This window comes from Lagopus leucura, unplaced genomic scaffold, assembly GCF_019238085.1.
Source record: "Lagopus leucura isolate 7727_CA_CO unplaced genomic scaffold, USGS_WTPT01 Super-Scaffold_100015, whole genome shotgun sequence".
Lineage (NCBI taxonomy): Eukaryota > Metazoa > Chordata > Aves > Galliformes > Phasianidae > Lagopus > Lagopus leucura.
In genome coordinates this window covers 8,952,252-8,964,772 of record NW_024962269.1, presented here as the reverse complement: position 1 = coordinate 8,964,772, position 12,521 = coordinate 8,952,252, and the positions used below count along the sequence as shown (strand labels likewise).

Below are 12,521 nucleotides of genomic sequence, written 5' to 3'. Positions count from 1 at the left end.
GCCATCAAGTTAATTACAATAAAATCACCCTTCTAAGCAGCTACCTAACTGCACAACCCAGTCACAGATCTTGATAACTCTGCCTTCAGCCCTCAGTCCATGTCCTCAGTACTTGGTTCTCCAAGATACCGACCTTCCCAACTATTCAGAAAGATTTACAACCTTGTCTTGTTAATAACTGTATCTGGAATGGAGCAACAGTAATTCTCACTCATTACTTTGCTTACTGAACAGTAAATACTGCACTGACAATCATAGATGTCATATCACAATGAGAAAAAGTTTACTGTATAAACAAAGACGCAGAACATAAGGAAGTAAAGTTTTCCATATTAAGGATGACTGCTTTTGAAGCACACATCTGTCTCTGAGGACATCACAAGTTCAGCTACACTAATTGTGTTTTTATAAGACTGTAATGAAAACAATATACCAGCTTAAAATTGGAGTTGGTAACAACAGGTTAGGTTATAAAACATACTGAAACTAACACTTGGGTTTCAGATTGTGTTCTGCTCTCGATTCCCTGGTTTTGTTGAATTAAAGTAACGCAAAATCAAGACACAAGGCTTTGTAAGTCACTGTTCTGAAGGCAGTTACAGCTATTGCCACGAGCCTCCATCTTGGCTGTCAAGGTGTTAGTGTGGTAGCAGCAGCAAGAGAATACAGATGTTCAGACAACGGAGTGATTGCACTGATGTCTTCTACAAACTCTGTGACCTACCTGTTCTCTTGTCTGCGCTGTCCCTGCTGTACATGAATAACCCGTACAGGGCTTCCTTCCTGCAGGGCGATCTTGGTGCATACAAGCACCTGCTAGCACTGTCACCACGCTGCCGTTGGCTTTTACTTGTTGACAAGTTATTTGCCGGTAGCGAAAACCACTGCCACAAGTTGCAGAGCACTCAGACCATCGACTAGTTACCCACCTACAGGGGTGCAGAGACAATAATAGCAAATATGAAAGCGTTGCAACCTTGCTGGTAGTTTGCAGTGACCCCTTTGCAAATAAAAATCAAGAGAGCTGATTTTTAGGTGGGTATTTAGAGTTTAGATGCGAGAAAAGGCAGAATCATCTTTTTCAGCCCTTCCCCCAGGTTGGACAAACTTGTTTAACTGAGGAGTTCTAACACCCATGTAGCTCAATATACACTGACTGAAGTTACACTGTTACCCAGAAGGTGATAGTAAGTAAATCCTATGGTCACTGCTGATTTATTCTTTTTGCAGGGAAGCACAGCCTGCTATTCTGTAACTTGTAAAATACCTGGTACTGATTTAGTTACAATCAATGCAGTAGTAGAAGTAGGTGTCGTAACTGATCCAAATTTATTACATCAAGATCCTGCTAGATAATGGCTCAAACAAAACGTTTTATTTATTGATTAGAAGTTGCAAAGATTTATTCTGCCTTGACAGCCAGGAACTACCAGGGAAGCAGTAAGTGGCAATATAATTTATTCTGCTTGATCTTTTCATTAAATGTAGGATAGAAACACGGAATGAGACTATTCGTAGCACCTCTGTGATAACAGGAAAAAGATTCTATTTTCTTCAGCAATTACCTTTCTTACAGTCAAAGATTTCATACTGATTCAAAGAAGATTAATCTTTTGCAATCTGGACTCTTTACCTTTTAAACTCTTACATTTACCTCACTGTAATTGGATGCTATGCTGGAGAAAAGCAGATAAAATGCATGGCAGCATCCTCATAACTCTGTCTCATCTGCTCTGAATAGATGGATTTTAGAGGGAGCGCTGCAATTGAGAATCTGTGTTTTAAACTATTCCTTCTATTTTAGTACATTTCCACTGGCAAAAAGTTCACTTGCTATGGGCTGGCTAAATTTCAGACTTGCAATTGAGGATGATCTGGTTTTTTGGCTTCTAGCAATGAATACAAACAAACTTATCCTGATATTTATCTGTTGCCATGTTTTCTTAGAGAAGAGTTCAGAACATTCTGGCAGGATGCACTCCCATAATGTCACTTAAGGTCTCAACACCTCTTTCCAAAAATTTTCCAGCGAAGGACAACTCCAAAACATGTGCATGACTTCTCATGGATTTTATACTGACATATTAAGGCCAATCCCTCTAAGCAATTCAAGGCATTTGTTTTGAGGATGCATGTAGTGCCTCTTGTTAAAAACCGAGCACTGCACCTTGCTGAGACAGAATGCTCAGTGTAACTGATTAAATAGACAGGTAACACTTGGGCTTTTGGAACCAGATACTATGGTGGTATATTTGCCTGTGAAATAAATACGTTATGCCACAAGATCTCTAAGTACACTAGTTGATTCAGTCAGAAAGATGGCAGAGAAGCACATGCAAGGTGGGGGGGCACTGGAGAAAAATGAGGCATTCCAAATAACCATACTACTCAGAGCTTCTCTGCTAGCATGAAAAAACAGGAGGCAAATACAGACTCCACTCATGAGCATCTTGGCTGCAGTAAACATGATGACTTTTCTTTCAGGGCATTGGCACAGATTCCACACAACAGGCGTATCTCAGGGGCCTCCCGTGGCTTTCACAATGTTAGTGTGGTAGCAGCAAGACCTGCTGCAGCAGCATGGACTTGTAAACCATCTAATTTATTCAGCTGAATCATGAGCTCCCTGACTGTGATCCATTTTCACACCTCTCATGCTTTAGGGGTCACAAATGAAATAAAACCCGCATTTCATACTCATAACGCAAACACAGAAGCAACTTCGGGAGATTGTGAGCTTAACACAGATAGAGCACATGGAAATACAGTAGGCAGGAGTTTACCTGGCAGGGCAGTCACCTCTGTTGCATGATTGGTAAATAAATGCTGGCTTTTGCAGATCTCTGCAAAATGATTCATTTACTTTCCGCTCCTCTGAATTCATGCACTGTAGTTTCCTGGAGCGGGTTCCTGAATTGCCGCAGTTAGCAGAACAAGTGCTCCACTCAGCATATTCCCACTTATAATCTAATTATCAATAAGAAAAACAATCAAAAGAAGTGTGTGAGAGAAGCATTAAACATTTTAACCACGTCACATGTGAATCGATGCGGCAGCATATCCTGTCAGTGAGACAGACATCACAGCCCCCATAAAAAAAAAGTGAATATTTCAGCTTCGTGAAAAGGAACCAAAAGCCAGAGCAAAATGTAGCCCTACTCTGCTTCCCCTGAAGTTCAGCCTCTGCATATGAGCATGAAGTTCACTAGAAGGCAAATGGGATCAGCATATGTGCACCTGAAGGGCAGAGTCTGGCTCACAGTAGGAACTGATGAACTTCTTTTAAAAGTTTCATAACATTTTTATACAATGAGCATTAAAAAGAGGAAACTGTAAATCAGGCTCTCTAGGTTTCCTGCTGCTCTATGCTAGGCTTATTTTAAAGAAAACTCACCTTACTCCAGACATTGCACAAATGTCAAGGTTTAAGAAAATCGTGTACTAAGCTATAGAAAATTACTTAATGCATAATTAGTTTGCCACTGAGGCCTCTGGCAACATGAAAAAGAAATTGGTTTTAAAGACCATTTTGCATTGAAAATCGATCGCCCCTAACAATTACAACCTTTATATTTAGTCACAATCCCACACTTACCCATTCCCCCACATTTTTTTTTTTTTGACACTTGGTAAAAGATGAAGTACTGCGCAATGCTGACAGATTTTTATGTGATCACAGAAGGAGTCAGATTTTTCTGTAATAACCAAGAATAATTGATAGCTACCAGCTGTGTCCACAGGCTCACCCTTCCAGCACATAATGAATTCTTTAACTTATTGTTTTTCAATGTTTCCTTATTACTTCTGGGTTTCTTAAAATAATACAAAAGGGCCTTTTTCAAAGTAGAAACAGTTAAATTTACTGACTGCAACTATGATGGAGAGACTGTATTGTTTGTTTAACTAGGAAGATACTACTCAGAAGTACCCTCAATATGCCTACTGTGCAAAAACCACCAGAGGAGATTTTGAAGTTTTAAAAATGCACGGCTATTCCAGCGATGAAATGTTTGCACAAGCAACAATCAGAGTCAGAGCTAATGAAAGGAAAATGGAATCCTCCCAGAACACTGACCAGTCTCACTGAAAGGCTATTGGGTGACCAAAAGGCAGTTCAGCTGGAGAATACAGATGGACAATTTAATACCCAGTTAGTCCTGCCCAGAAATTCTAACTCTAATGAGCAGATCTGTATTAGTATCAAGGTCTGGACATATTTTTTGATAAGTTCTATCAGGATATTTCATGATTTGTTTCATTAATATTCAGATAGATACAATTTTGTTATCAGACTTATCACCAAAAGTATGTTTTCAGACTTATCACCAAAAGTAAACGTTTTGATCATAGATATACTTCAGTAAAATTACTTTGCCACCTCATTCATACAGACCCAGCCTCACTCACAGAAATGATCCAGTGGCAGTCCCTGTCGAGATTTACAAGATCTCATCTTAAATCTTCTTTCATTCCTTTGATCACCCACAAAGCCAAAATATATAGACAATAGATAAATAATACATGAGAACCTTCAATTTCAACAGAGACTTCTTTTTAAATCTGATTTGCATCCCCTGCATACAGGGGATGTTTGCTTTTTCTATTAACCCGTCAAAAGGAATTTGGTGTTTTGTTGCCAGGATCTTAGGATCTAAATTCTTAACTCGAAATTTTAAAGTCTAGCAGTTATAAATGCTATTAATTTCAAAAGCACTTCAAATATTTACACACTTCTTGAAATGCCTGTAGATGCAGCCTACTGTCCTGCTGCTCATTCATCTGCAATTCTCAGTTCTACATTTTAAATTTTTCTAATGAAAGTGGAATTGTGTGCAAACACATTACTTTGGAGGACATCATAAAATGTTCTCGAAAACTTAAAACCCAAATTGATGAGCATGCAGGGTGCCCCATTACACTGGTATGTTAAAGGGTGACTATAATAAGAGGGCAACCATACTGTAACGATGCTGATATGAAAAATTGTTCTTACTGTCTTAAGATGGCCTCAAGGCCTGTTTTCTTTCACTTTGGTAGGATGTTGTGGTAGCATTTACATGATTTGCTGAAGTTGAGAAAACCTACCTGATTTAAAGCAGCAAGACACCTAGTGAGGCAACATCCTCTGGGATTTCCAGCTGCACAGGTAAGGAAACCCACATCCCCCTGCCCAATTCAACTCTAAGAATGGATGTTGTCTGTTGGCTTAGGTGGGACTGTGCATATAGGTGAAATTAAATATGTTTTAGTGTATTACTTTCTTGTTATAAAAGCAGGTTAGGGTTCAGGGAAGTCTGTAAAGAGTGAAAGAAAGTAGTATTTAAAAAAAAAAGAATTTGTCATATAATTTTCAACAAACCTTCCTTCTTGACATTTACCCAAACTGACACTGGTTTTGCACTTGTTGAAGTCCAACACTGGAAATGCCCAGCAAATTGACCCGAGTTGGTGTTCACCTCCAGGATGCGACCCCCAGCCAGGATTCGGTATTCCAAGGTTTTGACTTCCTCAATTGGACTACCTCTGAAAAGCCAGTGAACAGTGTTTCTGGAGCTGGGTAGCACTGGGCAACCTAAAAATTGATGGTATTTTAGCATTTTTTTCCTAAACACAGCAGCTGCATTGAAAAGTTTGCACATAGTTATGTATGATTGTGATATTCTATATAGAAGTCATCACTAGTCTAAATAAAAATAAGAATATGCATAAATTCACTGAAGTCCAAGCTGTAGTCCTGACCACCCCCTGAGGCTTTTCAGTTGGCATGCACCTACCACAGCTCTTTATATTTCCCTTGCAGTAAGATCTTACACACTCCATTTATATATAACTGAAGAGGAGCAGTGGAGAGCGATTATTTAAAAGGAATTAGGATTGCACTCCAAACTCCAGTTTATGCAACCCACCAAACATGGATTCTCAGGAATCACCCCCACTTTTCCATGGGGCCCGTCTTCTTTAATGAACAAAAGTTATCATTCAAATGAAAAAGCATAAAAGGCAACATACCTATTCTCAATGGATCTCCAGGTACCACACTAACATTTGTACCAATTCCAGATGCCATTAGGACACGTTTTTTTCTGCTTCCCTTCGATAGTAAAGTATTTTTCTCTGTAAATCTTTGTTCTGTAAAACAGCATACAAGATCTCTTCTTAGGAAGAGTTACATCAACATACTAAAAAACAAGCATCCAAAACATCCACTATGAAGAACAAGCACAATAGTGCTTTGAATTGATCAACCTACTGATTGAATTGTCCATGAAGCAAATATACTTCAGATGTGAAAACAGGAAAAGCACAAGATGTTTACAAGGCTCCTGCCTGTTTTCAACATAATCAAATTTGTTGAATTGCATGTATTTATTAGCAACAAGAAGCTATAACATAATAAGCTATAAGCTGTAACATCAGTTAAAGAACAAAATTTACATGATGTGTAGTCTATTTACTGTTTCACAAGACGATGTTATTTATGTTTTAATTGGAAGCCATTCACACACAGAAATTTTAAGCAAAATATTTTTTCCAGTGGAATTAAGCCAATTCCTCTCTTTTTTCCCCAGTGGAATCATGGCAAAATGCTACAATTAAGAAAAAAAGAACAAACATATTTTAAGATCTCATTATGCACAGTGCATAACGTAGACAGAGTCAGATACCAATCACTACAGCAACTCGTCCTTTTCATCATATGCCAGAAGAGCTGCCAAGAATACAGGCAATCTGTCAGTAGCACACAATCCTTGTCACGTGGTCCAAATTTCCATTCTAATGAGCGTGCTTAATATGCACAACTCTCCTTCCACAACATTTTCGATCACTTCTTTTATTCTAACTTTTTTGGGTTATTTTCAATTGACTGGGTTGGAGTATTGAAGATTCTTCCTCAATGTACAAGGTCTGTATAAAGCTTTCTGCTTGCCCTTGTATGAAGTCTACACCAGAAGTAATGCTTCCCATTTTATGACATTGGCCCACATCAGCAGAGACGGATGTTGGTGGTATGGCAGTAGAGATCAAACCTTCCCACCAATATTCTGTTCCATCTTGTTGTGTGACAGATAGCAGCAGAGCAGTCTGACAAAATGAGGACTGATACAGAAGACTGGTACAGAAGTGCATTTGAAGCAAAGGTATGTCATTGAATTCCTTGGTGCAGAAAAAATAGCAAGCACTTGACATCCACTGATGCTTGCTGAACATTTATGGAGACCAGCACAGTGATGCAGTGAATGGTGCATTTCAGCAGTGGCAACAGTGGGTCACTCCACTGGTGCCCATTTTTACAAGCATGGCATGCAGGTTCTGGTTCATCACTGGTAAAAACACGTGGCTAATGGCAGAAACTTGTGCTGAAGAAAAGTGCTCTACAGCTAAGAATGTGTTTTACCAAATACTGCTACTGTGTGCTTTGTATCTGTTGTAACTTCCATGGAAATAAATAGGAGGCGTTACATTTGGAGTGACCTACATAAACGCTAAAACAGAAGTCTCCACAGAACTACACTGAGATCAGCCCCATACTGGCACTGAGCAGCAAACAGCTACTTCCCTTGTCAGTTCTTAGCCACTTCTACTAGAAAAGGCTGTACAAATTTTGCTCTACTGCTCAGCTTCCCCAAGTCAAGCAGTAATTGCTGTGGGAAAGTCAAAAAGTCTGACTTGATGTTGCTTTAGACAACGGTCAGTGTGATCCACAAATCTTGATAGCAGAAAGTCCTCCCATCTCACCACAGCTTTGTGCAGTCAAAACAAACAAACAAACAAATAAAAAAAAGCAGAATTTGGTGTTCTTCTGTCTACTCAAGATTTATTTAAACTAATGCCATCTGATCACCATTAGAAATGAAGTTCAGAATCGTGTGAGTGAGCTTCCCAGACACATCATTATAATAATATTCCTCTTTGGAACATGTGAAATTTTGACCTAATCCAGGAAAACTGAAACCAAGAAAACAGCTTCAGTCTATGCTCATCTCCACATAGAAACTCTTACTATGTCTCTGGTACATCTTCCTTGGCCAACAGATCCAAACATACTTAACATGTGCCTTACATGTGTGGTTAAGAAAGAAAACTTTGTACCGGGATTGGCCATGTATGACTGTGTTGTACTTTGTACAGGAAAATGGTGAGAACGTTAATCTCCAGAGCTGAATAATCCATTTACTGGAGTTATTTGCAAGGCATGATTGTGTTACAGAGTATTGGATTGTTTATCTACTAACAACACAGTCATTTAAATGGAATTTTTCTTTAAATTTTCTACTTTGAGTTAGCAGTTCATGCTCAGATTTTTTTGTTCTCACTATTCCTTTGTTTTATTGGCCTTTATGACTAAAAAGGAAACACCACCACCACTTTGCTTTCATTTCACTACGTTTCCCTGCAGTTTCCTCCAGCCCACTTTGTTTCTCTATATGAAAGCACTAGGCACAGTGCAATACGACATCGGATTTAGCTGCCTAATGTGTCTCTGGGCTTAAGGGCTGACACTTATTGCCCGGAAGCAAGAACACAGAACAGTTTTTGAAGAAACCACACATTAAACTGTACCCAGATCCAGTATTACAGGAAACGTAAAACAGTGAACAGCTCAGATCCCAAGGAGTAAGATCCAGTCAAACATTCCAAGTTCATAAGAAAGTGTTAAATAATCACCCACACCACCCCAAACTAGTTTATCACTAAAAAATTATATTAAATGTTATCAGTGAGGAATTCTCATTTAGCACCTACCTCGTAAGTGGAGAACGGATGCAGCCTCAGCTTTTCCAAGAGCATTAGTTGCTCTGCAAGAATATGTTCCTGCATTTTCATAGGAAACATTCCTCAGAAATAAAGAGCCATTCGAAAGAAAGAAAGAATTAATTGGTAGGATGCCTTTCTTCGTAAACCATGTCACATTCGGATGGGGGACACCTTTAAAATGTAGATAATTAAAACATTTAGGATGAAATAAAATATATGATCTATAGTGCTGTTACCATAACAGACAAGAATCACTACTTCCTTCATCGTTTCACAGATAATGTAATGACACAGCAGCAAAACTGGCAGTTTTTCCATTCACAGACAAAAACTTTTTTGTTTGAGGCCTATTAATAGTTCAGCATCCCACTGAGAATAAAGGGTAAGCACGGTAAGGCAAGCTCCCAGAACAGCTTTAAAAGCTGCTACCAGTCCTACAAAAGCAACATGATCATGTATGTCTCCACTAAAGGATGTGAGACTGCTAACCTCAGTCAGAACCAATTAACATAACTATCTGCATCCCAGAAAGCAGGAAGGAAGGAATTAATATGATGAAACAAAGCAGAAATAGAAATTGAGATAAAATGTTTCTCTTGAAGGAAAAGCTTTATATTTATCAATTAAAATAGAGAATGTGACACCCCAAAAAAGCCTCTAAAAACTTCTCCATCTAGCAGATGTTATAAATGCAGCTTGTAACAATGCAGTGTGAAGGAAATGGAACAGAAAAAGCTATTAAGAACTAAATTAGGGGCTCAGTTGTTAAGCAATCTCATTTACTACACTACAGAAAGCCAAAGATCTATCATCCTTCTCACTGCTAAGCTTGACTACTGAATTATTCCGTATTCAAAGAAAACTTATTCTAAATTTTAATCGATGAACAGACTTTGGATATTGATTTTTAATTAGGTGGATTTTCCAGTTGCACAATATTACTTCAGTGGAAGGACTTCTCCTGTTTTCTTTTCCACAAACATTTGCCATTAAATGATATTTTGAGAGCTGGCAAATCAGGCACTTCACTGTTTGCACTTCAGTAGAGCCGCCCCAGCAGGAGTGCTCTCCCAAAGCTCCAAAACCTGGGATAACTCTGTGGGTAGGACCAGCACGTGGCACGATGACCAGCCTCAGCAGTGTGCAAATGCACAAGGCATGAGATGGTCAGAGCATTTAAACCATCCTTTACCTGAGCTCTGTTTTCTTGTTTAATTACATTGATTGGTGCTCTCTGAAGGCTACCAGAATGGTCCTGCTATAGAAGCTGACCTGAATGTGGGACATTTGGAAGTCTCAGCCATACTGAATGCTAATTCAGTCTCCTTTCTTCACAGATCATTGTGCAGTATTACTTTACAGATGATGTCTTCATGATGTGGAATCGCCTTTAGGAGCAACTTCAACATTTCGATCACTGGCTTAGCACTTCCAATGCACACCTCAAGATTTTCCTTTACCGTAATAAGAACCAGACAAATTTTTTGGATCCTGCTATGTCAGTGAAGGAAAAAGCTCCCCATACCATTTTGTCTAGAAAGACAGCAGACAGAAACACTCTCCTGCATAGTTTTAAATTCTAGGCAAATTAGCAACTGTTCAGTGCTTTCAAACTCATAAGAATGTGATTTACTGAATACAATTGTGTAAAACAAGATACAGATCCGCAGAGCGCACAGGGATCCAAAAAAACCAGGCTGTTTTTCAAGTTTCCAGAAGAAGCTTTATGCCACATCAAAAAATCCTTTTGGAATTAGGAAGAATTCTTGTTCTAAGGGTCTTTTTTCCATTATATTCCATATTTCTGGCTAAAACGTATCATTCTCAGACACATTTTCCTTTACAGTGTATTTTCCAAGGCCATTCAGGCATACATTCTTTCAGTACGGATGGGCTGAGGAGGTGCCATAAGGATGCTGAGCTGAGGCCCACAGATTTGCAGCCAACCTACCCTCACTGGCACCAAAATCCTGCAGGCTCATCAGAGCCAAAAATAACCAGAAGCAGCACGCTGGGAGAGGCCCGAAGTCAAAAGATTTAAAGTTGAACTCCACAACACACAAAAACATGAAAATGTCTGCAAAGGGTCAGATTTAGGCTTTTAACCTGGGCCTCTATCAAAATTCAGCCCCAAACATCATCCCACGATAGTCTTCTCTTTGCTTGCATTCAGAAATGTACCCCATCCCTGGGATTTTACTTAAATAAAATACTTCTTTCTTCCAAACTTGGTTTGTATTTATGCTGGAAAAATTGCCATGTCTCTACTCCTTTACCTCTCTCTCTCATTCAAAGAGATGTTGAGTCTTAAAACCTGAACTGAAGTTCAGATTGCAGAAGAAATCTGCAGAACAGCTTTGCCTCTCATTTTAAATTCAAAAATTGGGTAGCTGTCACACACCCTTAAGTCAATTTAAGCTACTAGCAAGTGATTCCTCTTCTTTTCTCTTAGAAACTGTATATATTTCTCTTCAGGGGAAGCAAGCGAGTGGTACCACACACACACACAAGTAAATCAGATCATTTCTCAAGTGAATAATGTGAATGCACAAGTATAAATTTCAAGTCTAAGAAACAGAAAGGAGGAAAGAGATCTTCACGGCTGTCCAACAGTCAGTCCAACTGAAATGCACAGTTAATCCACCCAAGTAATCTTAGATGTGCTGTCACTTACATAAAAGCAGAGAAGTGCACTTAGAATGATAGTCGAATGCATCATGGAAAACCAATACTGTTAAGCATTACGTGCCGTTAACATACATTGCCATTATAAAGCAGAGCTAATGTTATCTAGATACCTTCAGAGTGCATTCACAAATTTGAGTTTGTGCTGAAAACAGCGGTGAGGATAATCAGAACATCTTCGGACTGCATTTTATCCCAAATTGCCAACCGGTTAAATTAAATCTCAGTTAACAATTTTATGTGAATTGTGCACAGTCTTCCTTCTGAGCTGGCCTACTCACAGTCAATTCTGAGGATCCTTCAAGTTTTTCCATTCCATTTTTCCATTCCTCCCCTTTCAGAGAGGAGTTCAGGGACCTGTAACAGGCAGGTTGTGCTTATCCTGCTGGAGTGCAGAGAGCAGGGAGGGCACGGCTCTGCACACTGTACAGGCAGGACTCAGCTGCCTGTCAGAAAGCAGGGGCCTCCACCTCTGCCTTTCAGGGGAACCCAGAACTGGAGAGCACGAGTGTTAAGTCAAGTTTTCAGAGTCATGCATCCAGAGAGATGGGGTGCACAATCTGGCCAGAAAAAAAAGACTTTAGTGCATACTATCTTTTCTGGAGTTCCTATCAGGAGAAACTTTTCCTGTTGGAGAATTCCAAAAAAGAAAACCAACACTTTCTGGCAATACATTCACCCTTCTCTGCTTAAAAATGCTTTGCATAATCCTTCCCACAACACAGCAAGCAGTGCAATCCCAGCATGCAGTCACCATATATACACTTGCATTGAAAAAGCTTCCATCATGCAGACTTTTGATGCCTTTCCTTTTGATATTTGACCACATATTTACTATTCCTGAGGTAAGATGCTGCTTCCCTGCCAGTACTTGGCGCTGCACATTGAGAGAAGCCTCATTCACCAGCTCTTGTGGGAAAGCAGACAAAATATACAAAGCCCACATTTCTCCTGTGACAACACTCTTCACTGTGACATACGCTAATTTTCCTTCTCAGAAACTGTATGATACAGTGCAAGCGTACCATAAAAAATGTTCTTTAAAAAGAAAACAAAAAAAACAGTCAAAATAGTTAAGG

General features: G+C 39.3%; 1 protein-coding gene across 8 annotated transcripts in view; it reads right to left on the bottom strand.

Moving 5' to 3' along the window:
• ADAMTSL3 (ADAMTS like 3) overlaps positions 1–12,521 on the bottom strand; it is a 192,005-nt gene that overhangs the window by 4,022 nt on the left and 175,462 nt on the right. For 7 of the 8 annotated variants that reach the window (XM_042875549.1, XM_042875547.1, XM_042875545.1 and 4 more), the window contains 5 exons: positions 8,746–8,928; positions 6,010–6,129; positions 5,360–5,572; positions 2,784–2,967; positions 725–929 (listed from right to left, as the gene is read on the bottom strand). In XM_042875549.1, the coding sequence (XP_042731483.1) occupies positions 725–929; positions 2,784–2,967; positions 5,360–5,572; positions 6,010–6,129; positions 8,746–8,928 (905 nt within the window). Of the gene's footprint in view, positions 1–724; positions 930–2,783; positions 2,968–5,359; positions 5,573–6,009; positions 6,130–8,745; positions 8,929–12,521 lie in introns of those variants that run through there. The other variant, XM_042875552.1, reaches the window with a different exon arrangement.